Consider the following 26409-nt stretch of genomic DNA (forward strand, 5'->3'; position numbering starts at 1 on the left):
ACATTTACCTACTGACTCACCAAGAGACCAGATATCTCATTGGGGACGACCTTCAGGTTTTTTCTGTGAGTAGAGTTTGCCTTCTGTCATTGCATGCGTTGTCTGTATCATTACCTCGAGTTTGTATACTAGCTGGGACCGGCCCATGTTACGTAGCAAGATCTTTCGATGGGGCTGAGTATAAGGTCCACAACGGAGAGTGCACGACGCCATTACATTATTAAGTATTATTGCTACAGAAGCAGACCAGAAATGAGTGATAGAGCATGAGCGAGTCCAGGGACAGCTAAAGCCGAAGCGACAATCCACAAACCGAAAGACACAGTCCGGAAGTCCATAAAACTAACCTCTCGACGCGATGATGCTCAGTCCTTCGCCTCGGCGCCGTTCGGCCTGAAGCTCCATATCTCGACCTGCGTCTTGCCCGCACGCTTGCACATGATCGCGCAGGTGTGCTCCGTATACGCGACCTTCCACACGCTCTCGCACGCGTCGCTCATCTCGCGCACATACTCGAACTTGCCACCGAGCCCGCCCGCTCCACCCTCTGCGCCCGCGGAGGCGTCCTTGTGGAACTCGAAGAGGCGCACCCGCCCGTCGTTCCCACCCGTTACGAGGAAGCGCGAGTCGAACTGGAGCCCGGTCACGCTGCTGTCGTGCGCCGCGAGGCGCTGCACGATGCTGAACGGCTTCGCCGCGGCCGCGGTCCTCGGCGGGCTCGGCGGCTGGGGCGCCAGCAGCGACGGCATAGAGAACGAGCGTGAGAACTGCGAGGAGATCGAGTCCTGTACGGTGAGCTGCGGGGGCGAGGACGGGCTGGAGGTACAGGTGCCCGGGACGATGGAGAAGATGATGACGCGCCCGTCGGAGCCGCCGGTGACGAGTATGTTGTTGTGGAGCTGCACTTGGCAGACGAGGGCAGTGTGGCCTTGGAGGAGTGCGGCACATGTCCTATGAGATGTCCTATCAGCCAGATGTGCGAAAGCGCCAATGTAGCGGAACGTACCCAGTTTCGGCATCCCACACTCGCACCGTCGTGTCCATGCCTCCACTGGCGATCCGTACGCCATCGAATGCGACAGAGTAGATCTGATGGTGATGTCCCCGCATGATATGCAGACACTCGCCTGTGTCAATGTTCCACAGGCGGCAGGTGAAATCATAGCTGCCGCTCGCAACTTTGTTCCCACATACGTCGATGCTTCGAACACTGTCTTCGTGCCCCTCAAGCACACGTAGGCATTTACCATGCTGGATGTCCCATACACGTAGAGTGCGGTCGCGCGAGCCTGTTACAGCTATTGGGCGGCCGTGCAGGACCTTCAGACAGCGAATCGTTGAAGTGTGGCCTTTGAGCGCGTATATGCAGAATCTATGTGGCAAGTTAGATGAAGCAGGAGAATGAACCATTATGCAGCGCACCCAGAAACAACGTCCCATACCCTCAGATCCTTATCACAGCCTCCGCTGACCACTAACGCGTTTGGTTGTCCCCAGCCCTCAGAGGTTCCTGATGGTTCACTTGGCCGTCCATGTGGCCACGACTCATGTGAAGTCTTGTTCGAGAGCTTCGGCCCTTCCGATGGCATCCGATCCAGCCCCAGGGCGGCGCGCATTGCAAACGATAGCGTCGAGCTCGCCGAGATGCCTTCCTCCGTTCTGATCCTCCGGTTGCCCGAACCTATCCTGTTGATCTTCATGTCACGCATACGCTCATCGATGGGTGGATCTATGCGCTCGCCGCCAGCCCTGACGAGCGCGACCGCCCACACGCCAGCGCTGTGACCAACGAGGGTGCGGCAGCTCACGCCAGTGCGCGCACTGAAGATGTGAATTCGACTATTTGCGAGGCCGATAACGAGCCAGTCGACATCGAGCGCAATCGAAGTTGGTACGGCAGACGATGGATTCGCCACGGGTGGTTGCATTGCATCGTTCGGGAGGTGGTGGTGTGATGTGAGGGGAATGCGACGTAGCAGGGTGCCGCCAGTGCGCCATTTCGTTACTAGATAGGCATCAGGGTAGGTGCAGAAGCGAGGTCAAAGATACGTACATGTCACGTAGGAAAGCTTGTAGTGATTGCGGTACGAGATCTTGTGGACAGGTGATAGTGATGGCCGTGGCTCGTGGTTCGGTGAAGGAGATATAGGGCTTAGAGGTTGCACGTAATTTCTCGAGGGATCGGAAAGCTCCCAGTCTTCCTCGATGCCGAAGTTGTACACCTCGCACATGTGTTTCCACAGGTATTCCTCTAAGACGAGACTATGCCAATACCGACTGACTTGGCCCGCCTTGAGAAGGGAACGAGGGTCATCGATGAAGCCAAGGATGTGAATCGCAAGTTCTGGAGGCAGATCTTGTAGAAAATCCCTCTTCAGGAGAGGCGCGACGGTTGTTGACACAAAGAGTAGTTCGTCAGGTGTGCACTCGCTCAGAATGGCCGATAGGAACTGTCGTCGCTGGTAAGGAGAAAGAATAGAAAAGTCTTGCCTGTATAGAGAATTGAACGAGTGTTGTGGGGGTAATCCTGGACCTGGAGACGGTGCAGGCGTCGGTGGTGTAACTACAGGGATGTACAAAGCGGACGAATTTAGAGACATGGGGACAGTGCGCCAAGGAGAGCGCCAGGAAGATAGATGCGCAAAATGGACGAGATAGAAAGGAAAAAGATGCAGAAAAAAGATGGATACCGAGAGCGGGCGCGACGATGCGCGCGACGTGGAGGTCGAGGCGACTGCGACAGCGAGAGAAGTACGGGCGCCAATTCTGCGTCGAGCGTTGTGGCGCTCCCGTGGGAATGTCGGCCGGAGGTGGCGGATCAGAACGTGTTCCACCATCCCGCGTTTCGGTTCGGCGCTGACGTCACGCGGCTAGCGGACTTTGTCGGATAGCCTTTGTTGGTATTTCAGTCCGTCAACTCGCCCAAACTCCACAATTACGACCTCTCACGACAACGCCCACGACCCCTCCGCTGCTGCCCTCGAATATTCGTCAAAATGGTTAGCTGGGATCCTAAGGTTCGCCGTGGTCACCCCAGTAAGCCCAATGTCTCAGTCGTCCTGGTCCAGTCTCTGACGCTGCTCAAGTTTTGCTGGGTCTCATTGTCCTCTTTGCTATCATTGAGGTGCGTTATTTGATCTCTGGTCACTTTGCTCCAAATTCAAGATCTATTGTAATCAGCTGTCCATTTCGGCGTGGCTCGTCTCGCGCTACAACGCGCACCATAACTTCCAGAGCTTAGGCGAACGCGACCGCACTCGCTTCCTCCTATTCACCTCTACTTGGACAATAGTCTTCTCAGCGCTTTACGCTTTACTGTTCTTCCAGTCCCCGGGCGGCTCCTTCCTCACCAGTGTCGGCAGTCATGCAATCTTGTAAGCCCCCATTTGCTTCCGCCCGCTGCCGCCGATGCTTAAGGCGGTCCTATCCTCAGCATGTTCATAACCTGGGTATTCTGGCTTTCTGGCGCTGCTGCGATTACCGCCTCGCTTAATGGAGGCCTCAACTGCGGGTACGGGCTCCCTATCTCTATTCTCACGCTCCATGACTCAGACCCTTCCAGCCACCACTTTTATACGTACTGTGGTCAGCGCAACTCGCTGGAAGCATTCGCCTGGATTGAACTGTATGTGAACTCTACAAATAGTACCGTTCATCTCCGTGTGCTTACTTCTTGATCAGCGTATTAACCACATTTGCCCTCGCGGTCATCATGCTGCGCGGTATCGCGGCTTCTCGACGCGGGGATGGCATCAAAGGCTCCCTCGTTTCCTGATCACAAGTTTCAGTCACCACCTGATCCACGCTTGCTCATTTTGTTCTGTTAGCCCTGTCTGTACCTCTCTACGTCCCCCTTTGTTTGTACTGTACTATGGTTTGTAATTTGGTGTGTGCAGTCACACCTACGTTCATCTTATATACACTTGCTTGATCTTGTCCATGAATTCACAGTGCTCTACAGGACACAATTGCTATAAGCAGTGAACAAACAAGCATCGTGGTCTACCCGGAAGTTAATATCACTGCGTTCGCAATGCGCGTGCCTGCGCTTCTTCCACATAGCCCATGCTGCTACGAACCCCGACCAAAAGATCGGAATCGAGAACACGAAAACAGGAAAAGAACAAAACATAACGAGGAATCTGACCCAGAGCGAGTCAAGCATCAGAGGCATGTTCTGCCGGTAGAGGAACGCCGCAGCAAGCCATAGCCCGAGGGTAAGCGAGATGACGAAAACCTTGCGGATGCTTAAAGCACCGTCGTCACCCATGTTAGCTCTCCCCCTGGTACCTCTGTGACCATCGACAACCGGGGGCGGAAGACCGCCTTTGGCGACTTTAGGGGAGTGATGCATGTGGATGGGAGGACGTGTTAGACGCGACTATCGCGCCGGTTAACCCTGAGGCCTGAGAGCTCGATTGAGTCGGGTAGGGACTAGGAACGGCGCACTCAATACTTACTATACCGTGACGGATGTGAAGAAGTTACTTGTTATTCTGGCAGACGACTACGTCCTGGCGAATGCAGCGCCGTGCCTGGTGGGGAGTATTGCTGCTCAATTCGAAAATCCATCTTTGGGCACCTGCTGGAAGAGTCAGATGAGGACAAAATTAAGTTCATTGGTGCCTGGACTGTGATGGCTCCGAATAGCCCAGTGCCTGATGCTGTGCAAGCATATACACGCGGACGCTGGGCTGAAATGCGCTGGAAGGCGCACCACGCCGCTAATATTTTGCAGGCAGTGCTATTCACAGCCTCGTGTGGCTTGCAGTCAATAGTCAGAATGGAAGACCGCTTATAAGGTGGTAGTACTATATTTAAGTGTAGATCATATGTTGACATCCAACGTACGACCAAATGGCTGCATTGAGGCACAGAGAGGAGTAAAAGCGAGAGGCTAGAAACGGCATACTATCCATCCTTCAAAAGAACCTGGATAAAACACGGCTGAGCCAGTCGCGTATCCTACGAGGCCGCTCTTCGCCACTGAGCTGCTGGGTAGCATGAGCAGAATACGACGGGGGAGCCACCTTGGGATGCGTCGAGGAAACCGGTACCTCCGGCGCGCGATAGTCGTCGTACTTCGGGGGAAGCGACGTCTTACCGCAGGATTTGGTAGGATCGCATATGGTCGGCGTCGGGTCCGCCTCTTTGGCCTCGCCATGAGGGTGCGGAGATGCCTGTGATACTCTCCGCACTGCAGCCCAGTGCATCGCATGCGCTTTCTTGAAGGCTTTCTCGAAGTCCACAGCGACTAATTTAGAGACACGAGGAATCAGCGCGTTCTCAGCACGAGGGCACAGGAATAAACCCACGATCGACAATTCGCGAAGCGAAGGCAAAACACCGGCCCTTGTGCGAAATCCCGGCTGTAAAGAGAGTCAGAGGAAAGACCCCATAACATCGCGCGCTCGCAAATTTTATGCGCGCATAGGGTCATGGCAAATGGCACTGCCGAGCACAATGAGCGCGGTCTGACAATCTTTAGCGTCGAGCCAGCTTACTATGATGGTTTACGCGTCTCTTGCCCGTTCTCTTGCGCTCGGCGACAAGGCGCACATATTTTGTCTCCATATCCTGCACAAACTTTACCACGCAGCTGCCTTGCACCGCCCAGTCGCGTAAGCCCTTATTGATAATAAACAGTTTCCCCTCTCTGGGCTGTATGTGAGTAGGCAAGTATGACCGCACATAGGCCCACTTACGTAGAATAGATTGTGTTTATGTCTCCGTGGCCGTGCCCTGCGCGCACCCGCGGCATAACGCGAGTGCTCACAGACGACGCGTTCATCTCATGGGTCTTTCTATACGCAGCCTCGAAGGCCTGGGCAACTGTGAAACGTGAAAGATACTAGCGTCAGCCAGCCGGGCCTGTAGCGGTATACAACCTACGCTCGGTAGTCGGGCACCGCAGACAAAACACCCCTCCTTTTTCGTAGTCGCGCTCTATAGAGGAGCCCGTGTAGAGACTCCAGATCCGGCTGCGACTGCAAGTATTGTGCACGCGCATGGCCTTAAGGGCGGACACTGCGGGAAATTGTCAGCCAAGTCCTGACAAAGACGAGATGCACGTACTAGAATGGTCAGCATAGCGCGTTCCTGTACCCTTGCGTACGGCGACGATACGAATTACCTTTGTCGTGCTGCTCTGAACGATCTTCACTTCGCAAACACTTCTCCGCTTCCAACTAGGCGTCTCCTTCACGAGGGTAAAAAATTGGCCTTCCCTGCGTGCGATGCCAATAAGAATACGGTTCTCCGTAGAAGCTCCCAACTGACACTTGGAACAACGTCACCGCCTCCGCCGCAGTGGATGCAGACGAACGGCTATCCGAGGGCCATTCCGACGAGGCATAGTCGCAATCTCCAGTTCTCGAGGGAGTGAAACTCGAAGCAACACAACTTTGAGGAAGAATAGGTGACTCCAGTTCGTTGTTTGGGCTATGGCAATCATCGAATAGCTCGGCGTAAGCTGGGAGATCCTCTTCCGAACGCACGCTGCCAGTTTGTGTGTCGTACACGGACATGTGATCTGCGAGCATGGTGAGAGCTTCGTTCTCATGAAGAATGCTCACTTACCTGAAGATGAGATCACTCCTCGATTACCAAGGGAGAAATGGCGGAAAGTTGGGACTCGACGCACTTGAAACCGAGTACAAATACGTTGAACAGCCTAGAGATGGCGTTCCGTGTGCGCCGGGGCGGGTCCAGCATCTCGACCGAAGAATGCAAGTCACAAGAGCGATATTTGTATGCAATAGAGCCGTGCGTGCCTGAAAGCATGTGCCGTGGTGAATTGAAGAAAAGTGCCGATATCACGTTCGCTGGCAAGAGCACAACAGTAAGCATGTATAACCTTATTCATAAGTACAACATCTGACTGCGCCGAATCATCAATCCTTTGCATCGCACTCGGCGAATATATCTAGCGTATACCAGAGACTGCAGACCTCAGTTAACCCCCTTAGGATCTTGTACAAAGTTCTTGTACACCGGCTCCCACTGCGCAGCTTTGACACGCTCGCGCACCTCACTCTTCTTCCAGTCGATACCAGCACTGCCATCCTCAATGGCTTGCTCGGCGACGGCGACGGCAACTTCGAAGTTGACGTGCGGAGCGATATGGAAGTCTGGCAGGAGCGGAAGGTCAGGGTCCTTGAGGGCAGGGGCGAGCGCAGCAAGGCGCTGCGTGCCGGCGATGATCATCCTGTCCGTCATGCTGCGCGATTGGGTGAGCATGGTGCCGAAGCCGAGGCCTGGATAGATCAGTGCATCTTTGGGGACACATGAATACATGCTAACTCCGTAGGCTGAAGAGAACACGTACTGTTGCACTCCGCAATGCTGCGAATTGGCTCATGGTCAGCAGATGTATATAAGCTACAGTCGAGCCACTTGCATATATTCCTTGCCATTAGGTTGACGGCACGGCGGGAATGGACTGCCCGTAGCCATCAGAGCCCTTCCCTGCGTCCAGTCATTCGCGAGCCTCGGCTCGACCTCCGCAAGCCTTCCAGGGTTCGACAGAGGCATAATGACCGGCCTTTCGACATGCTTCGCCATCTCCTTGACGACCTCCTCACTGAAGGCCCCAGCTTGGGTCGAACACCCGATAAGGATCGTAGGCTTAACCTGCTTCACGACCTCAAGCAGTTGGATCTCGCCGTTCTTATCGCGCCGAGCGCCTTCCCACTCCTCGGCGGAACGCGCGAACTCTTCCTGTCCGGGAGCGATGTTAGAACCCAAGGATTGTGTGACGAGGCCGTGCCGATCGAGGAGGTAGAAGGCCCTCGAAGCGTCTTCATGTTTGACGTGGTCAATGGTGACCATACCGTCGCGAATTTGGCGCGCGATCCCAAGACCAGCCGAACCAGCACCAAATATCACGATGCGTTGGTCGGCAAGCTTGGACTTGGTGACGCCAACTGCAGACATGATAGCTGCGAGGGCCACTGCACCAGTTCCTTGGCTACGTAAACATCGATTAAAGAAACAATCCGAAGCGTATCGGAAAAGCACGTACACATCGTCGTTGAATACTGCATGCTGGCCACGGTATTTGTGTAGCAGGCGCCAGGCATTGCCAACTCCGAAGTCTTCAAAATGCAACAGGCTATGCGGGAAATGCTTGCGGACAAGCTGTACAAACCTGCGCGCACGGTCAAGAAGAAGTTGAGGGAATAATAAGACGGGTCTTACTTATCCACGAATCGATCATAGTCCGCACCGCGAACACGCTTGTGCGGCCAACCCTGTGACGAGCTCAAGATGTGTGTACTTATACGGAATAATCTGACTTACGACGTATAGATCATCGCCCAAAAGCCCTTCGTTGTCAGTTCCGACATCGAGCACAACCGAGCGCGACTTGTGAGGGCTGATACCGCCGACCAGTCTAAGGAAAGTCGATCGGCGCAAGCCAGTGACAGTGTGGGCAGCATGGCTCACGTATATAGCGCCGCCTTTGCCGTGGAGATCTACAGACCAATCCCTAATTATGACTCGCAGCATGAAATACTCGAGTTTCTGCTTACGCCAATGCCCTAAGTTATCTAGGATGAGAACTCATAATGTATACGGCGAAGATGAAACTTACCCCGACACCTTGATCACCTATGCCCAAGATAGCTTCCGCATCAGTAACAACGAACAGCTGAATGTCGTGGCCGCGAGTTTGCTCAAGGAAATCTTCTTCCATGCGATCCTCGTTCGTGTACGTGAAAAACATGCCCTCGCTGCGCCTGAACAAATGTGAGTAATTCGCGATAGCTTCGCCCTGAGTCGGAGTGTAGATGATAGGGACTAGCTCCTTCAGGTGTCGCTGAACCAGACCGTAGTAGAGCACCCAGTTCTGATCCCTCAGACTCTGTCGGACAAAGATGTCAGCCCCTTCTCTGGCACAGTGAGCAGATAGACAGCACCTGCAAGAAAGTGTTCTTCCGGATGGGCGTGTCGCGCGATTGCAGCTGATCATACGCGCGTTGACATTGCTCCTCGAGTGTGTTGACACGGTGCGGCAGTCGACCAGTGAGCCCGAACTCTTTGCGTTCCGCAAGAGTAAACGCGGTGCCTATGAACAGGTATGAGGGCGATCCTACAATAAGCAGTACCAGCTGCTCTTGTCTTACCTTTGTTGAACCTGGGGTGAGTAAGGACGGACTCGCCCTTCAGGGCAACGCGTATGGTGTTGGCTGCCGCCTTGCCCGCCATTATGTGATGTCTAAAATCCGACGTCTGGGCACTGTTCGACGGTCTCTTTAGGTCGACGTCGAGGTCTCCGGGGACGAAGTAGCTGTAGAGGTCTAAGATATTGGAGCTTGATAGCAGTGTTGGTTTCGCCGTTATATATACCCAGCGTCATAGACATGCGTGGGACGCACACTCCGAGGGAGCGACATACGCAATTGGACCTCACACGATCCTCCAGGCCTCCAGGCCCTGATTCCGCTCATGTTCCAAATTTCCGAGATGCTTGCATGGATACCTGCATAGCCTTGCTTGTTTTTGCTCGAATTACGTCGTATCGGGAGCGGTCTTGTACTTCTGGACTTTGGTGAAAGAATAGTTTTAGGGAAGCGAGGGCGTCTTCGCCATGATGCCGTCTCTAGCCGGAGGGCGATTGTTATGGAGCATACATCCCTGCTGCGCGGTGCGTATATAACACGTAGCCTGAACAAAATCTCCCATTATCCCGATACCCTGTCTCACGACAGACGCTGCAAACTCTTGACTATTCACTGCAACGAACAAGATGGGGCGTTGGACGCAATATGACGAGGTCAGTATGCTTTGCGCGCGCTTTCAGGGCTCTCTGAGTGACGTGGTCGGTGCCTAGGACGAGTATCGCCTCCCACAGGGTATGCAACGTGTAGCATATGATGCAGACAGCGGCAAGTACTATTTCAAGGACGGGGGCGGAAACTTGTGGGAAGGTGCTGAAGGTGCGCAGTACGGTGGGCTGAAGCCAGGTGAGTCGTCCACACTATTTCGGGTACACCCGCATAGTGGCCGCTAAATGGAATTGTTATGACAGCCGGCAGCACGCCGGTTTTGCGAGTTGATGTACAAGAAGAAAACGAAGATCTGGAGGCCGCTGGGCGACGTCCAGACGGCTACCAGCCCCTCGCGCCAGGTGTTGTACGTATCACCTAATTCCGTTCAGGACAGTCATATTTGCTCACTTCAGCCTCCAGGATGCTGCGTCTCATGGTGCACGCAGTATGAATTCTCAAGCATACCGCACCCTCTTTCCTTTCTTCATGATTATTATTGTCGCCCTACTCCTCGTCTGGCGTCTTGTTGGCTCACGCATACGTGACGACGGCCACCCCGAGGTGTCCTTCTGCACTGGTGATACGACCGCATACCGCGTTCAAGCAGAGGACACATGCTGGGACATCTCACAAGAGCACGGATTCTCGTTGAAGCGACTCCGAGAAGCGAACCAAGGTTTGGACTGCGACCGCCTGACTCCCGGAGAGATCATTTGCCTTCCCCCTAGTGACCCGCAACGACGATAGTTATTTGTATATGTCTATTTTTTTTGACTCGTTTTATCTCATCTGGATCTCTGTACACTTGTAACATAGTGCATTTCATCTCGCATGGGGCTAATAACGACTCGCGTTACATCGTTCATTACGCGAAAAGCGAATTGATATAGTTAACAACGCTCTATGCGGCCCGAGTCAGGTTAGAAAATACCAAGGCTCGAACGCCGCGGCGTGAGGACTCTGAGGAGCACAAGAGAGCGCGCCGTCACTCCATGACCGTGACCTTGCGGTGACCCGCCCGGGCGCGCCGGCGCTTGACTCCGAGCCTTGCACAAGCGCAAACCACCATATACCCTCTTGACCATGTCTGACATGTCGGTACCTCTAATGGCTGCACCAGCGATGGCTGCGTCACCACTCGAGACAGATCCCGCACACCCACCGCCAGGCCCAATCGTCGCGCCCGCCCCCATGGCCGCGGTTGTGCCCGAATCTCAGGAGCCACAGCAGCCGGAATCTGCGACCGAAACGTTGTACATCCAGAATTTGAACGAGAAAATCAAGGTTCCAGTGCTGAAGGCGAGCTTGCGCGGTCTGTTCAAGTCATATGGAGAGGTCCTGGACGTTGTCGCACATTCGAACTTGCGCATGCGCGGGCAGGCGTTCGTCTCTTTCGAGAACGCGGAGGTTGCAAAAAAGGCTTTGAAGGAGGTTCGAGGGTTCCCGCTGTACTCAAAGCCCATGGTACGCCTCTGTATCCTGCTGTACAGTGCACGTGCTAACCTTGTAGTAGCAAATCTCATACGCAAGGACACGGTCAGACGCTGTCGTGAAGAAGCTTGAGCCAGCTACCCTCGACGCACATCTTGAGAGGCGGAAGGAACACAAAAGTATGGTTTCTTAGAGATCAGTACATGCACTCCTCAAGCTAAATCATATGTCTCAGAGGCGACGAGGTACACCAACCCGATTAAAGCGAAGTTCCGCCAGAAGCGTTTGGCGGCAGAGAGTGAGTGCTGTTTTCACAAATACGTTGCATTTAAGCTTACAAGATGTACAGTGGATGGCGCAAGCGCGGTACCGGTATCAAGGCGTCCGAACGTCATGATGCCCGACGAATACCTGCCACCGAACAAGATTCTCTTCTTGCAAAACTTGCCGGAGAATGTTACAAAAGATCAACTCATGGCGCTCTTCTCTCAGTGTGTATGGCTATATCATGTTCTTTTGTGTTGCTGACACCAGCGCAGATACCCCAACTTGTACGAAGTTCGTCTCATCCCGACGAAGAAGGATATTGCCTTCGTCGAATATTTGGACGAGGCGAGCGCGACCGTTGCCAAAGACGCGCTACACAACTACAAGCTGGATGGCGAAAACAAGATCAAGGTAAAACCAAATCGTTTTTACATGGAACCTTTATCTCACTAAAATTTCTTTGCAGATTACATTCGCAAGGAAGTAATGAGTCTCCTAACCGACTTTCACCTCTTCTTTTCTACAGCTTTCTGGTGTATCATTATATTACTCTCTTGTACTTATCCATGTTGTCCGACTTGAAGATAACCCTGGTGCTGAACTTAGACGCATGAAAGCGCAGCTTATGACGCAACCCGCGCACGAGCCATCATCGATCATCCCTGTCCACCCACGGTTTCACCAACGTCCGTGTTCTCACATAACTGCGTTGCCAACCCTGCTCTCCCCGAGCAGATTCCTACGGTTGTCCAGTGCTCTGCTGTTTTACCTGTACACGCGATGTCAAAGAAAGAAGATGAGCCCATAGAGGAGCCGCAGGTGGAGGAGGACGAAGGTGAGGAGAGTGATGAGTACGACATCGAGGTAACGGGGCTGGAAGATCGTAGATTTATCTCGGGTTTGCTCACAAGTTCCCCATCTATCTTGGATACCTTGGAACTGCTATCTGCGTACCTCCGTCTTCAAATCTCCGTCGCACCCCTATGATTGCAGGAAGAGGAAGAGGAAGAGACTGGAGGATTCGAGGAGGATGACGAGGGGGACGAAGACGGAGCTGGTCTGGTGAGTCTTTGCAGCTGCAAGTCACTAATATCGTCTGACCCGGGCATCGCGTAGACCCAGAAAGACGGAAACCTGACTGCGATGTTGCTGGGTGGCAGTGCGGTATGTCTCAGGCATTCCTCGGTGTCGACCACATCCTCACAGGTATTACGCGTGGTACAAACATAGCCTAGCCAAGAAGTGGAAGAAGAGGCGGATGAGGACGAGGACGAAGATGAGGAGTATACGCCTGCACCCGAAATTACCGGGCCTGCAACAGAGGGGATTGCCGCCAACCCGCCTCCAGCCATCAGCCGGAAGCGAAGTCGTGATGATGAAGATGCCAACGGCGAGAACGACGACATCTCTGGAGATTACGGCGAGTTCGAGGAGAACAGCGAGGCCGTGAAGAAGAAGGCGCGTGCGGCGGACGACGAGGCGTGATTCCATCAAGCTGACCTTGCGTCTGGAAATCTTTATTCGTTATTATCACACACACGGGACCGTCTACGTTATTTTTGCTCGTCGTTTCTCTTATCTGTAGCCGTTCCTCCCTGACATCGAAGTAGAAATCTTCAAAGCACGTCGGGATTGATGCGCTTTGATGCGCCCCTGGCGCCTATTTCTGCTATCCTAGCTTTATCTCGTTTATTTTCTCTTCCTCGCTTCCGAAGTCCTTGGCCAGTGTCCTGCTCCAAATCGCTTGTAACACTCGAGAGTTTGTTATCCCTTTTTTGTGTGGCATAATAGGCCAGATGAATGCCCGGCGCCCAAGGCTGAGTCGAAGGCGCTAAGCGCTTTACACGCACACTCTTCTTGTGTTGGCTTCTACGCATCTTCAGGCTGCCCCTGGGGACGAAACAAAGTGGTTATCTCTTTCATCAATCTCGGTTGGGTATCAATACATACACGGCGACGTCTAATTCCTAAAGACGGCGGGTGAGGGCGGAGGTGACGCGCCTTGCCGTCAAACACGACGGAAGATCGGAGCCTACACCGCGAGCATCTGCGCATGTGAGTCTATCGGAAAGCCCACTGGAATAACTCCCGTGTGGCGTTGAGACCGCTCGGAAAGGCACACTTTTAGCCAATAGGTTTCCTCTCAGACGGCTGTGCCACAGCTTTCTGGAGGTCGGACACTGGCGAATACTTGTCGTGCCAACTTTACCCCTGATCCCGCGTCCCGAGAGCTGAGCTGTCCGTGACGGATCGCGGTTTTGGCCATTCTTGATGGCTTAATGGTGCGTACGGGACCGGTACCGCAGTCATCGGTAAGCGTATACATGACTCCATGTAGCGGTCTCCAAACGCTATATCTTTCAACACATTTTACAGCACCATCCACACAAACGAATACAAGCTCGACATCTATGATGGAGTTGCAACAATTCCGCGGCTGCCTTGCTCTAGTCGGCCCTGAGGTCGCCAGGCTCGCGCAGGAAGCGGACATCTTCGACTACTCCTTCCTTCCTCTCGACAGTCCATACCACGTTACCCTTATCACCAAAGACGAACTTCGTTCCTTGAAACAGCCATCTTCGCCTCAAGACATCCGTCAGCACTTGCAGGGCGCACTCGGTGACGAGCCTCCGAAGCTATATTCACTCGGCGTCGGCGGATATCCACGCTTCAAACCGGAAGTATACTTCGTCGTAATTATCTGGGCGAAAGGACAGCAGCTTCGCAAAACTTTGGGACTCCCTCCGAAACACTTTCACATTACCCTTTCTCGGCAGGATGCGCACGGCGTCGATAAAGGCATTGCATCGCTCTTGCGGCCACTCCCATCTAGTGCCCCTTCGGAGTTGTTGGACCATCTATCATTCACGCTGCACTCTATGGGAGACCACTCGCTAGCCAAGAAGTATTCGGTGACACTCTGCGCATCCTTTTCCTCGTCTGAGAAGGGCTTTCTGAGACTTGGAGATAGTGCGCCGAAGCTTGGGGAGTTCAAGCTTGCGATGCTGTCATACGCCTGCGGATACCATCGAACTGCAGATGCTAAGGTGCAAGAATACTGCGTTCGAAAGATCACGAGTTGTGCCAAGGAGACCGAGTGGGGAACCGTCTGCGCAGAATGGGAACTCGAACAACTACCGGGAGAGCTGCTCGAGCTCCTCTTGGAGCCCTGGTCCTCTGGATTACTCTCTGCTCTCGACTCCCTGACGAGCGCAGTCCCGACGCTTTGCCGCTGGTCACGGGACCAGGTCTTCATCCCCGCGCCCACCCAATCGACAGAGCAATGGTACAGGCTACCTCGGTTCTTCCGCTGGCTGGTCCCTTTCAAGATTGCGCTCATGTCTACCCCGCGGAACGCGACCGATATCGCAGCTCTCGGGTCATCGCACATTGGCATCCGCCACGTCCTCACCCTCACCGAAGAGACCCCTCTCGATCCGAAATGGTTCTCCGGCAGCAAAGTCAAGAACACGTTCCTTCCAATCCCGAACTACCATCCACCGACTATCGAGCAGATGGACCTCATCGTCAAGCTCCTCTGCGATGACGACAACCTGCCAGTACTCGTCCACTGTGGTGGCGGGAAGGGTCGCGCAGGCACAGTTGCAGCGTGCTTGCTCGTTGCGTTTGGGTTCAACAAGCCGACGATGGATTACAGCCTCTCCCAGCCGGCGATGTCTGCGCCCGAGGCTATCGCTACGTTGCGGGCCATACGCCCGACCAGTATCGAAACGGAGCAGCAAGAGGCATTTGTCCACAAATGGGCGAGTACGATTTGGAAACGGCAGTCTATTTTTCCCGAGCCCGTCGCTGAGCCGCTACCTTGTCCGTTGGAGATCCAAGGCACGCTTGCGCCGTCCAGCAACCTCTTTATCTTCGTTGGGCTGCCTGGGTCGGGCAAGTCGTGGGTCTCTCGCTCGTTGTTGGCGCGAGACCCGGGCGGCTGGGAGTGGATTAGTCAGGACGAAGCTGGCGGTCGATCTGCCTGCGAGACCGCCATAAGCAGCGCCAGGGGGAAGGTCCGTGTCATCCTAGATCGCTGCAACATGTCCCGCGACGACCGCAAGGCATGGCTCGCGCTCGCCGCTCACTGGGCAGTCAACCCCGTCTGTGTGTGGTTCGACTACGACGCCGAGTTGTGTACGTATCGCGCGCAGAACCGCGCAGGGCACCCGACGCTGCCGCCGGGGGGACGGGTCCGGAACGCGATCGAGCAAATGCAGAAGATGTTCGTCGCGCCGTCGCTCGGCGAGGGCTTCTCCGCGCTCGTGACGGTGCACTCGTTCGCCGCCGCCTCCGACCTCGTCGAGCGGCTCTCGCCGCCCGTCGCGCTCTTCAAGTTCCCGCGCACGCCGCATCTACTGAACCTCGGCGCAGCGACGGCCGACGACCTCGTGCGCAGCCTCCTCCCGCCAGCAGCGGCGGCCGGCGCGCACGTCGTCGTCACCGAAAAGGTCGACGGCGCGAACATGGGCTTCGCGCTCTCCGCCGACCGCACGCGCGTCGTCGCCCAGAACCGGTCGCACTTTGTCAACCCGGCGTCGCACGCGCAGTTCCGGCGGCTCGGCGCGTGGCTCGACGCGCGCCGCGCGGACCTGTACCGCGTGCTCGACCGCGACCCGCATTTTGCGGAGCGGTACGTGCTCTTTGGCGAGTGGCTCGCCGCGACGCACTCGGTCGCGTACTCGCGCCTCCCGGACTGGTTCCTCGCGTTCGACCTGTACGATCGCGCGACTGCGAGCTGGACGGATAGGAAGACCCTTGAGGCGCTGCTCGCGGACACGGAGATCAAGCTTGTACCGGTTCTATACGAGGGGTCGATGCCTGCGGAGGATGAGCTGAAGCGCATGGTGCAACAGCAGTCGCAGTACACAGATGGTCGGGTGGAGGGGGTTTATGTGAAGGTTGAGAAGGACGGAAAGGTCGTGGACAGAGGCAAGGTCGTCAGGAGCGATTTCATCTCTGGTAATGAGCACTGGACGAAGGGGCCGCTGCAAATGAACGAGCTCGAGCGCTCGGTCCAAGACGCGTAGCAGACTGAAGGGTAGGTCGGATGCATTCTGTGCTTAGTCTATGTAACTGACCATCTTTCCAGGGCCATCGAGCGACGGGATCTACCTGGAGGGTGTATGAGCTGACTAACGAAGAGTATATATTGACCATCTACGGCGCAAGGGACAGTCCCATCCCGCAAGTATAACCAGTTGGAAGACTTGCAGTGTATGTATTCTTACAGCAGACAAAAGCATTCAGGAATGACGGTGACTAGAAGAGTCTCGATGATCCTCGCATGTTCGTCCTCGACCCAGCGTACACAATGCCCACACAGACTCTGTTCAAGACAGTGTCTCCTCCACTCGTCGGCGGCTTCGATGGGATGCACCTTGTTTGTGCTCAGTCTGCTTTCGGGCATGAACTCGAAGTCCGCCCAGCAGCCGTCGAGAGCGAGCCCTCGGACGCAGAGGGAAGAACCCATCGGCTCGGCGTTCATCGTCCAGACATAGTTGCCGGACCAGGCGGCGAGTTGGGCCTTGCCGTTTATAAGCTTGGCGACAAGGTCGTCTGAGAGCCGTGTGTGGGTGCCGTCGCTGAGGGTGAAGCCTTGCACGATGTTGGAAGCGTCCTGGTTGCAGCAGATGTAAAGGGCGAACGCGAGGACGTCCCTCAGGCCCAATTGGTGCGCGAGGTTGGCGAGTAGCAGGGTATATGCGGGGTCCCACTGCACGGGAAGTGCACATTCCTCCTTTACCTGTTTCCCATCCCTCCTCACCATCTCCCAGCCCCTCGCTCGGACTTGTCTGCCTTCTTCGAACTCAGCCTCACCGCCTTCAATGTTGCGTTCGCCGCTGCCGATATCGTCGTCGCCAGTCTTCAGGCACATCGCATGCAGGCGTACGTCTATTGACACGGCTGGTCGCGTAAAGAAGGTGTAGTAATGACCCTGATCACAGACGCGTAGATGTCAGAAGTAGACGCGATCCCCTTGTCGGCTGCCATGCTCATATCAGCACTGCCTGTTACGCTTTTTATCATCGATATTGAAGTGCATGAGTTATGTCAAGTACTGTATATGCGGTACTAGGACAGCTAACTCTGCACGTCGAGCAAGAGCTAGGCATGCCAGGGAGATGAGCTACGCCTCCATATAAGCTGATGTCATGAAGGAGAGAGGACGCATCCATTTGTACTGTCAGTGCAAGGCTCATGTATGCGCTGAGTCTCTCTCGACTCTTTCTCTTATGACCTCCACGCCGATTCTCATCCATGAACGTCCCTCCACCTGCATCTAGGAAACGTCCTCGACCAGCCTCTTTTGAGGGCACAGGCTCCAGAACGTCCCAGACTCTACCGTCTAACACTCCACCCGGAGATTTTAGCATGATCCCGCACACGATGGTTTTGCCAACTTATAGGAACGCAGTCAACTACTCCCGCTCCAAGCACGTCTGGTACTCTGATGGAAACGCACTCATTCGTTGCACATCGCCTGCTGGTGTCACCGTCTTTCGCGTGCACCTTACGCTGCTCTCCCGTTATGCAGGTGCATTCAGTGGCGACCTCGTCTCGAACCCACTGTTTGACAACGTCGAGCTCAGCCCCAGTTACGTCGGCACCGGCCCGGCTTATGTGCTCGACGTGACGGTTCGTCGTATCTGCGAGTTCGAACACTTCCTCCGAGCCATCTACGAGCACCAGTAGGGTCCCGTTCAAAGGATCCGGGGACAGGATATTGCATCATTGACCACAACGATCACTAGGTACTTTACCCGTTCCATTTCGTTGGACATGGACGCGATCCTAGGCATGCTGAGTCTGGGGCGCGCGTTCAAGGCGGATACGCTCGTGAAAGAAGCTGTTGCGCGGCTCCCCCACGGGAGCAATCTGAATCATCGTTATCTCAAGCGCGCGATTTTGCTTCACGACTCTCACCCTCACCCATCCTCTTCACCCCGAAAGCTCCGGAGTTTGGTACTTATCCACTCATTTACGAAACCAGCATGTCGTCCCCAACGTACCCGCTCTTCTGCATGGGCAACCCTCTGCTCGACATCCAAGTCTTCAACGGTGAAGAGCTCCTGAAAAAGTATGACCTCAAAGCCAACGATGCCATTCTCGCCGAGGAGAAGCACGCATCCTTGTGAGCATATGTCCGATACCTGCCTCCGTAAAAAACATATTTATGCTGGCTTGATCAGGTATGACGACCTTGTGAAGAACCACCAGGTCACCTACGTCGCAGGAGGTGCCGCCCAGAACGCTGCGCGCGGAGCCGCCGTGAGTTACTAGTCTCAGTTGAGCGCCGTGCTCAGTCGCTTATGAATATTTTGTAGTATGTCCTTCCTCCCAACTCTGTCGTTTACACCGGCTGCGTCGGCGACGATGACCTTGCAGAGCAACTCCGTGCTGCCAACCGCCGTGAAGGCCTTACCGACGCCTACCTCGTCAGGAAGGGCGACAAGACTGGTGCTTGCGGTGTCATTATCACTGGTCATAACCGGTATATGGCTCTCTGATATGCGTCTCAGTGCCAACCTCACATTATTGCAGTTCCCTCGTTACCACGCTACGCGCAGCAGAGAAGTTCGAGTCGTCCCACCTCTCTTCTCCGGAGGTTGCCCCACTTGTCGAGGCCGCCAAGGTCTTCTACCTCGAAGGCTACTTCCTCACGCATGGCAGTGAGATTGCGCTCGAGCTCAGCAAGAAGGCGTCCGAGGCGTCCAAGATCTTCGTCCTCAACCTCTCCGCGCCCTTCATCCCGCAGTTTTTCGGTGTCCAGCTCCAGCAGATCATCCCCTACTGCGACATCATCATCTGCAACGAGTCCGAGGCCGAGTCGTGGGCGAGCGCGACCGGCCTCCCGCACAAGGACCTCGACGCGATCGCGAAGGCGCTCGCGACGCAGCCCAAGGCGAACCCCGCGCGCCCGCGCGTCGTCATCATCACGCACGGCCCGAAGGCGACGACGGTCGTGAGCTCGGACGACGCGGAGAACGCGCTGGTCGTCCCCGTGCTCGCGCTCTCGGACGCGGAGATCGTCGACACGAACGGGGCCGGCGACGCCTTCGCGGGCGGCTTCCTCGGCGCGTACGTCGCAGGCAAGGCCCTCAGCGAATGCGTCGACGCCGGCCACAAGCTCGGCTCGATGTGTGTCCAGCAGGTGCGCTTTGATCGTCTTCTCCCAACCGCTTTTGCATGCCTCTCACGCCGCAGCGCGCTTTGCAGATCGGCCCCCAGTACAAGTGGCCCAAGGTCAACATCTTGTAATCTAGACGCTATCATGAACCGCTCTCAACAGCATGTCACCCGGTGTTCAACCACAACTCCCCAAGCCGCTGCTCTCCTCAGCATGTATCAATAGTGCATACGTTCCGTTGCTCCTATCTCATGATCGGTAACTCAAGGCAGAATACCCCATGGTTCGAAAGTGTGCTTTAGCTAAATTGTAGTGTACAAATATGCAGTCCATTAGATGTGCGGTGTCTCACGCTGGCGTGATACAAGATGTCCGAGCAGTCAACGGTAATGAAATGTGGGAAGCTGATTACGTCTTCCCAGATGCCTGTCATGAGGAGGATAGCATTAATTCGGCTGGGGCTGTATGAGCGTACCGATAACCGTGGTCAGCTGGCGAGGGTGCTTACCAGGCGCGATCTCTAGCGTGGGCTCTGTATGAGCAAAATCAGGACTCATGTTGCCAGTCTCCTGGCCCCGTAGCGACTCCGTTCCTTCGTCGGCTGGCTCAACGGAAGTGGGAGCTTCGCTCTCAGGCTCGACGTCCATTGGCTCTACATGCCCGCCTGCACCCTCATCCTGCGCGCGAGGAGACCCGTGCAAGCTGCCTGGCTCGTCCTCACGTAACATCTGCGGCTCCGAAGCGCCCTCATCGCTCGCAGTGATACCCTCCGCCTCCGCATCCCCCTCCGCGTCCTCACCTGACTCGCCGCTCTCATCACCGCCCTCATCAGCCTCCTCTGGCTCTGCATCCCCGCGCCCCGCGCCCACGGCCGAGACGCTCTCGCCCACCGCGCCAGACGCCCTCGCAGCGCCCGGGGGCGGCGGGTACGGATACACGTACGTCGGGTAGTGCGCAAGGTACTCGGGCGGGACGTGCGGCGGCGGGTACGGGTACGGCGCGACGTGCGGGAGCACGTGTGCGCCCGCGGGCCTGTAGTACGGCGGCGGCTGGTAGTAGTGGGGGACGGCGTAGATGAGGCCTGGCGGCGCGCCTGGGTAGGCGTACGGCGGGAGCACGGGGTACAGTCCCGTCGTGGGCGGGGAGGAAGGGACGGCTGGTGAGGTGCCCGGCGGCGCGGCGGGTTTCTTGGGTGAAGGGGTTGATTCGGAGGTTGTGGATTTGGAGGACTGGGGAGGGCTCGTGCCTCCGCCGTAGCCTGTACACTCGTGAAGAGCTGTATCGTGGAATAGAGAAATGGACGCACTCGGGAGCATGGTATGTTGTCTGTAATAGTTTCCCCGAGGAGCTTGAGGCGCAAGCGCAGCTGGCTCATCTTGTGTGTTACTTGGAGGGACCTCTTCAGCGGACGGAGGTTCACTCGCACTCGTAGACGTGGATCGGGTGGCTGGTGTTGAGCTTTCCGCCTTCTGGCGAGTCGATCTCGCCTTGGGGATGCTTGGCGGGTCAATCACCACGCCATTATGTCTGTAATAACGCCCTCAGTTGTCGCTCTATGACGCTCGTATGTGCACTTTCCTCGACTTCTGATGCCGTCGCAGGGCATCGGTCTGCAGGGACAAGGTTCGCGACGTGAGACGCGCCTGGCGATCTGCGGAACAGACGTACCCTCGTAAAGTTGGCATCACATTGCGGACACGAGCTGCGACAATTATTTTGCTTCCGTCAGAGATCGGTCCAGGAGACGGGAGGACGCACAAGGCGGGCACGCAGTGCGACTTGGTCGTCCGCTGGTGCCGCTTCAAATCCGCCTCGCGCGCGAACACCTTGTTGCACCCGTCGATTTTGCACGGCCACGTCGTCGAGTCCGTCGCCGCCTTCTTCTTGGCCGCCGATGAGGACGATGACGACGCCGTGGGCGGCGACGACCTGGCTGGGGCCTCCTTCTTGTCCTCCTGTGCCAAAACGGCGAGGGACGCGTCATCAGCCACCCCTTGTTTGTGGCGCTGTGGCTGAAGTCCGCCTCACCGTCTGCTTCACATGTGCACGGACCATCTCTGCGTCTGCGGAGGTTCAGATGCCAAACGATGCTGTGCAGCTGGTCGCGTCGACGCTTGGAAGGCCTGCGTGAGCAGCTGGGGGATGTGCAGCGGGCGTGGATACGGGAGATGGCGGTGGCAGAATGACGGCGGCGAATGAAGTCGGGGTAAGCGGCTCGGTGGCGGCGATGTCACACGAAGTGCCTGGCCATGACCTCGCCGCCCCATGTGCCCATCGCATAGTTCTACGGCTGAAAAGCTCACGGCCGGCTGAGATCTTCGCGTAAGCAGCCTGAACGTAATCTCTACGCAGCAATTGGCCCAGGCCGCAATCTTTTCACAAACCAGTGGATCCGGACACCGAAAGGCTATCACAGGGCAGTACCTTCTCCAACAGCATCCTAGACGAGCCAAGATGAATACTGTGATGGTAATTATTGGACGGTATACATAAAGAGAGGAAGAATATGCGTTATGGAGGCAGATGTCAGATAGCAAATAGCAGGGGTGAAATTCCATGAAAGAGGGGACTAATGAAAGGATGCGGGTGCCAAGGAAGTAAGCAGCCTTGAACAAGTTCAAACATGCAGCGTGTAATTAGTCGAAAGCGAGACGTGTGGTTCTGTCACGGAAGGGAAAGACAGCGTCGCTACTTTACGCAAAATGTCATTATCCGATAAGTTAGAGGGGTCTGAAGCTTGAGGGTGGCGGTCCCTGGCGATTCTTTGCGTAATCGCGAGGCAGGGGGGAGTCAGCCGGCGACGTCTTCGTCCGTGGCCTCCCCGTGGGACGTGATTGAGAGGATGCAGCGAGGTTGCCCGACGACTCCGACCGCTGGCCCGCGGTAAAACCGTACGCCGACTGACGACTGTTGAACATGGCGGACGTGCGGCTGTTCCGCGCTGGCCCGCCATATTCGCTCCGCGTGCCCCAGCCGACGCCGAGCTCGCTCCCGGCTGTGCTCCCCGCATACATCGTCTGTGTGCTCGAAAACATCATCGGGTTGTAACCCATCCCAAACCCACCGGGCATCATGCTCGGCATGCCCATGCCTGCCATCGGGTTCATACCGGGGATGTTACCGGCCATGCTCATGCCCCCGAACGCGCTTACGCTCGAGCCGCGCTCCCACTCCTCGTTCGCAGCCGCTAACGCCTGTTGAGCGACCGCCATCTGGTATGCCTGTTTCGCAATCATCATCGCATGCTGGTGTGCGGCAAGGAAGCTGGGGTCTGCGTTTGGTGGTGGCATGAGGAATGGCGGGGTACCCATCGCTGACGAACCAGGTGCAGGGCCCCAGGGAGTTACCGGCGTCGGGGGAGTCAAGCTCATCATCGGATTGGCTGCCGTGTTCATGCGCGGTCCCAGACCGTTGAGAGGCATATCCTCCTCGTCATCGTCCTGGAGGGTGATCTGGCCATTGAAGACCTTCCCAAGCTGCGGCAATAGTCGTCAATCTTTAACAGTCCCAATATCACGGCTGTAGCGCAACCTACCTCGATGGCGGCCTTCGCTTCGCTGCGGCGCCTCTCCTTGCGCCTCTCTTCAACGTTAGCAACTTTAGATCCGGCCCGTCCGCGCTCCTTTTCTTCGTCCTCGAATGTGACGCTTGGCCCTCGCCTACGTCCATTGCGTGCACTGATGGCGCTCCGACTTTCGCCGATGCCAAGATCGCTTCCGTCCGCAGGTGTAAGCGGCGTCCGGCCACTACTTGAATCACCCGTCGAGCTTGCAGGGCTGTTACCCCTTCCAGATACCGCAAATGGCTTCGACGGCTGCTGCAAGGGAGACATCGATCCAGAAGACGATGTTGGGCTGCTGAAAGGTACACGTGGTCGCTGAGGGAACCTATGCGGAGTGGTCTGCTGGTGACTGGGAGACGAAGATGCGGTAGATGCTGCCGCCGATGCCGGGCTGGCCGACGGGTGCATACGGCTGCTTCCACTACCGCCTGCTATACTCTCTATCTCCACCCGTGACGCAGGTGAAACGTCTATCTGTGGAAGCATGGTGGACGACCGTGCACGACCAACTCGTGTAGCAGAGGGTAGCTGTGACTGTTTAGGTGCACTGCTACCAGTCTTAGTGCTAGCGGGCTCGGCAGCTGGACTTGCGAGGAGTCCACCACCTGTGAAGCCTGCCGAGGCCTCGAAAGTGCTTCGAGGGACAAGGGTAGACGAGCGCTGGCGACCACCTGGGGAAGGACGAGCCGACGCTGAAGTGGATGGGGTAGGTGGAAGAGAAGTTTTGATACGCGTTGTGGAGGCAAACGGAGAAGGCTTGTTTGTGGAGATAGGAGAATCTGTAAGGACAGAGGAAGCCGAGGGTGACGAAGGAGAGTCGCCAATGTACGAAGACGTTGTAGGACTAGATGAAGGAGAGTTCAATAACTTTACAGTTGCTTGCGAGTTAGACAGCCTGTTCAAGGAAAGTTGCGAGGGAGGACGCGATGTGACAGCAAAAGCAGGTGGCGGGGAGCGCTCGCGTATAGGGGTAGGTATAATGGGCTTCGGGTCCGTGAGATCATATGCCGCAGCAGCGTTCAGAGCCGGTCTTGGCCTAGATGCAGATGGCGACGGCGACGGCGAGTCATTGTAGTCGTCGGAGGGGCTCAGTGGCACGGTCTGGCTACGAGCAAGTTGAGGATGACGTCCCTGTTCGTTGTTCTCCATCGCGAGGGTCGGCTTTGCATCGAGAGATCGTCGTTCTATTGGAGGTGCTGCTGCAAGTTGCTCTACAGACTTCGCGCCAGCACCCTGCGCAATGCGAGCGAGTCTATCACTGAGACTAGGCTTGGCTTCATGTGTCGGACGTGAGCTGCTCATGGAATCGGAGGAGTTCGGGGAAGTATCTTTATCCGGCACTGGGGGAGACGTTGACTTCTCCGGTACATTAGGGACGGGAGACGGCCTCTCGGAGCGAGGCAACGATGGGAGTGGCGGAGGTGCCGCACCGAGCGTAGAGATATCTATGAGGGGCCTGACTGGCGTGCGAGATCTCGAGGCATTCGAAGCAGCGCTTCCAGGGCGAGATGGGCGCATGAATGTAGCAAGTGGAGCGTCATCAGAATCATCAGAGGAAGAGTCAGAATCGTTAGAGTCGCTATCTCTTGCTCTAGATTTGCTACGGGTACGGTCTGAGAGGACGTGTTAGTAGCAAGTCATGATTGCTAGATCGACGTACGCACCGGATACCTTGGCGGGTATCTGCTGTTGTGAAACAGGAGCAGGTGCTGCCGCTGTCTGCTTCTGCTTTCCCTTGTCGGTTGCCCTTTGCGATGCACGCCTTGCAGCTGCGTTGGGTTGCACAGCAGAAGCCGACTTGCTAGCTCTACTCCTAAAGAACCCGCCGCTTGGTGGTCGCTGCGATTGACCACTGTCCGAGACATCTTCTCCGTGACCCAGCGCCGATTTCGATGACGATGGCATCGTGACATTCCCGGGGCGACTAAGGTGTCCGAGCTCGGTCGAGGCACGCCCCCGCGCCTTCTGTGTGATGGTACGTTGTCGCTTGGGCCGCATAGTCGACGAGCCAGCAGACTCCTCGGACTCCGATTCGCCCGGGTCTTCTGATTCGGACGACGAGTCGCTGTTGGCCAGAGCAAGCGTAGAACCGCGTTGCGCGACAGGGGCCCGCTGGAAGGATGCTATGGGGCGCAGCTGGGCGTTCACTAACGAGTCGGATCGCGATGGTGGTCGGAGCAAAATAGGAGAAGACGTTGGGGAGTTCGCAGCGCTCCGCCGTGCGGCCATCTCGCGGAATGCAGCAACAGAGATCCTTTGTGACGAGTCTGAAGCGACGCTGTTTCCCCTGGGGCGTGGTATGACTGGAGGAGGCAAGGATGGCGACCCTGCTAAAGAGGAGTCAGGGGGAGGACTCTCGGGACGTACATGCCGGAACGACTTGAGGTTGAATGATTCCGAGCTCACGTCCACGCTGAGCAAAGGAGGGTTATCGCTCGGCTTTGACTTCTTACGCTCCTTGTTTGCCCACGAGAATAGTCCGCCCTGCTTCTTGGGCGCTGAGGGGGGTTCAGCACCGTCGCGCACCTCCTGTGCGATCGACGGCGGATCGCTTTGGTTGGGGAGCGACCGAGTGGAGAGCGTGTGCTTCGGGTCACCGAACAAGCTGACCTTCGTTGGGGGCGGGCGAACTTCGTCGAGGCTGGCTTCTGAGCGCGAGTTAGGTGAAATGACCATATGCGGTGGGCGCAGAAAGTCGGGCTCGGCCACTTCGGACGCTGGAGTCGATCTTTTGCGGAAGCCGAGAAGAAACTTGCTGGACGAGGCTTCAGCTGAGCCATTTCCGTAGACCAGGTTTGGTACCGCGGGGACGCTTCTGTCTGGTAGCACGTACTCGGATGTCTCTGCAAGCGACGAGGCGTCGGCCTGGGAAGCCCCGCTCGACTTACTGGAGGCCTTGTCTTTCTTGTCGCGCTTGGAGAAGAGGCCGAGCAGTGCCATCGGGGGTGGAGGTGAGAGACCTGCAGGCAAGCTGCAAGGAGGCTGGCAGACAGATTCTCAGGCGTCTTGACGGAGATTTGAAGTCAGAATGGTGAATGGATAGATAAACCGTCGACTGGCGTCCTTACCGGAAGGTGTGGAATTCTCTGACGACAGCAGCACGTGCGTGATGTAGACGAGCGGTACACCGCACCAGCCTGTTGCGCCTGCGGACAGGGAGAGAGAAGGGGTAGATGGTGGTCGGAGAATAAGAGAGAAAAGGTAAAGGAGGAGGATAGAACGCCCCCGCTGCAGCCCATGCT

General features: G+C 56.2%; 12 protein-coding genes across 12 annotated transcripts in view; 6 read left to right on the forward strand and 6 right to left on the reverse strand.

Annotated features, from left to right (window-relative positions):
- PHACADRAFT_248359 (uncharacterized protein) overlaps positions 1-2628 on the reverse strand; it is a 3324-nt gene extending 696 nt beyond the window's left edge. The window contains exons 1-4 of the mRNA XM_007390981.1: positions 2054-2628; positions 1423-2005; positions 1007-1372; positions 348-951 (exon numbers count right to left, since the gene is read on the reverse strand). Coding sequence (XP_007391043.1) covers positions 366-951; positions 1007-1372; positions 1423-2005; positions 2054-2231 — 1713 coding nt within the window. The 5' untranslated portion in view covers positions 2232-2628 and the 3' untranslated portion in view covers positions 348-365. The remainder of the gene's footprint in view (positions 1-347; positions 952-1006; positions 1373-1422; positions 2006-2053) is intronic.
- Positions 2629-2953: 325 nt separating this feature from the next.
- On the forward strand, positions 2954-4390 carry PHACADRAFT_248361 (uncharacterized protein). Its single transcript, XM_007390982.1, has 6 exons — positions 2954-3036; positions 3087-3124; positions 3181-3374; positions 3434-3511; positions 3563-3625; positions 3682-4390. The coding sequence occupies exons 1-6, from the start codon at positions 2997-2999 to the stop codon at positions 3773-3775; spliced, it is 507 nt and encodes a 168-aa protein (XP_007391044.1). The 5' UTR covers positions 2954-2996; the 3' UTR covers positions 3776-4390.
- Positions 4391-4770: 380 nt separating this feature from the next.
- On the reverse strand, positions 4771-6692 carry PHACADRAFT_248365 (uncharacterized protein). Its single transcript, XM_007390983.1, has 8 exons — positions 6580-6692; positions 6280-6532; positions 6134-6227; positions 5893-6013; positions 5706-5832; positions 5505-5656; positions 5316-5451; positions 4771-5254 (listed from the first exon to the last, which is right to left on the reverse strand). The coding sequence occupies exons 2-8, from the start codon at positions 6525-6527 to the stop codon at positions 5101-5103; spliced, it is 1032 nt and encodes a 343-aa protein (XP_007391045.1). The 5' UTR covers positions 6528-6532; positions 6580-6692; the 3' UTR covers positions 4771-5100.
- Positions 6693-6951: 259 nt separating this feature from the next.
- On the reverse strand, positions 6952-9210 carry PHACADRAFT_156892 (uncharacterized protein; the record flags this gene model as incomplete). The annotated part of the gene is made up of 10 exons (XM_007390984.1): positions 6952-7274; positions 7328-7344; positions 7400-7969; positions 8024-8149; positions 8200-8252; positions 8302-8395; positions 8449-8477; positions 8597-8866; positions 8922-9070; positions 9129-9210. The coding sequence occupies 10 exons, from the start codon at positions 9208-9210 to the stop codon at positions 6952-6954; spliced, it is 1713 nt and encodes a 570-aa protein (XP_007391046.1).
- A 303-nt stretch (positions 9211-9513) lies between these two features.
- On the forward strand, positions 9514-10573 carry PHACADRAFT_248370 (carbohydrate-binding module family 50 protein). The gene is made up of 4 exons (XM_007390985.1): positions 9514-9778; positions 9836-9968; positions 10034-10137; positions 10194-10573. The coding sequence occupies exons 1-4, from the start codon at positions 9752-9754 to the stop codon at positions 10518-10520; spliced, it is 591 nt and encodes a 196-aa protein (XP_007391047.1). The 5' UTR covers positions 9514-9751; the 3' UTR covers positions 10521-10573.
- A 297-nt stretch (positions 10574-10870) lies between these two features.
- On the forward strand, positions 10871-13255 carry PHACADRAFT_248371 (uncharacterized protein). The gene is made up of 9 exons (XM_007390986.1): positions 10871-11237; positions 11287-11383; positions 11440-11502; positions 11554-11695; positions 11744-11882; positions 11938-12335; positions 12465-12533; positions 12588-12635; positions 12702-13255. Exons 1-6 carry the CDS (start codon positions 10896-10898, stop codon positions 11956-11958), a joined length of 804 nt encoding a protein of 267 aa, XP_007391048.1. The 5' UTR covers positions 10871-10895; the 3' UTR covers positions 11959-12335; positions 12465-12533; positions 12588-12635; positions 12702-13255.
- Positions 13256-14152: 897 nt separating this feature from the next.
- Positions 14153-16474, forward strand: PHACADRAFT_51353 (uncharacterized protein; the record flags this gene model as incomplete). Its single annotated transcript, XM_007389559.1, has 1 exon — positions 14153-16474. A coding segment is annotated over one exon (2322 nt), but the record flags the coding sequence as incomplete, so codon positions are not given.
- A 216-nt stretch (positions 16475-16690) lies between these two features.
- On the reverse strand, positions 16691-17244 carry PHACADRAFT_135466 (uncharacterized protein; the record flags this gene model as incomplete). The annotated part of the gene is made up of 1 exon (XM_007390987.1): positions 16691-17244. One exon carries the CDS (start codon positions 17242-17244, stop codon positions 16702-16704), a length of 543 nt encoding a protein of 180 aa, XP_007391049.1. The 3' UTR covers positions 16691-16701.
- Positions 17245-17735: 491 nt separating this feature from the next.
- On the forward strand, positions 17736-18170 carry PHACADRAFT_190820 (uncharacterized protein; the record flags this gene model as incomplete). The annotated part of the gene is made up of 1 exon (XM_007390988.1): positions 17736-18170. The coding sequence occupies one exon, from the start codon at positions 17736-17738 to the stop codon at positions 18168-18170; it is 435 nt and encodes a 144-aa protein (XP_007391050.1).
- A 243-nt stretch (positions 18171-18413) lies between these two features.
- Positions 18414-20932, forward strand: PHACADRAFT_248374 (uncharacterized protein). Its single transcript, XM_007390989.1, has 6 exons — positions 18414-18609; positions 18668-18746; positions 18803-18969; positions 19020-19629; positions 19695-20060; positions 20114-20932. The coding sequence occupies exons 1-5, from the start codon at positions 18470-18472 to the stop codon at positions 19734-19736; spliced, it is 1038 nt and encodes a 345-aa protein (XP_007391051.1). The 5' UTR covers positions 18414-18469; the 3' UTR covers positions 19737-20060; positions 20114-20932.
- Positions 20933-21241: 309 nt separating this feature from the next.
- Positions 21242-21927, reverse strand: PHACADRAFT_248375 (uncharacterized protein). Its single transcript, XM_007390990.1, has one exon. It carries the CDS (start codon positions 21883-21885, stop codon positions 21679-21681), a length of 207 nt encoding a protein of 68 aa, XP_007391052.1. The 5' UTR covers positions 21886-21927; the 3' UTR covers positions 21242-21678.
- A 126-nt stretch (positions 21928-22053) lies between these two features.
- On the reverse strand, positions 22054-26317 carry PHACADRAFT_248377 (uncharacterized protein). The gene is made up of 4 exons (XM_007390991.1): positions 26236-26317; positions 24832-26172; positions 23141-24780; positions 22054-23081 (listed from the first exon to the last, which is right to left on the reverse strand). Exons 2-4 carry the CDS (start codon positions 25394-25396, stop codon positions 22326-22328), a joined length of 2961 nt encoding a protein of 986 aa, XP_007391053.1. The 5' UTR covers positions 25397-26172; positions 26236-26317; the 3' UTR covers positions 22054-22325.
- Positions 26318-26409: the final 92 nt, after the last annotated feature.

This window comes from Phanerochaete carnosa, assembly GCF_000300595.1.
Source record: "Phanerochaete carnosa HHB-10118-sp unplaced genomic scaffold PHACAscaffold_1, whole genome shotgun sequence".
Taxonomy (NCBI): Eukaryota; Fungi; Basidiomycota; class Agaricomycetes; order Polyporales; family Phanerochaetaceae; genus Phanerochaete; species Phanerochaete carnosa.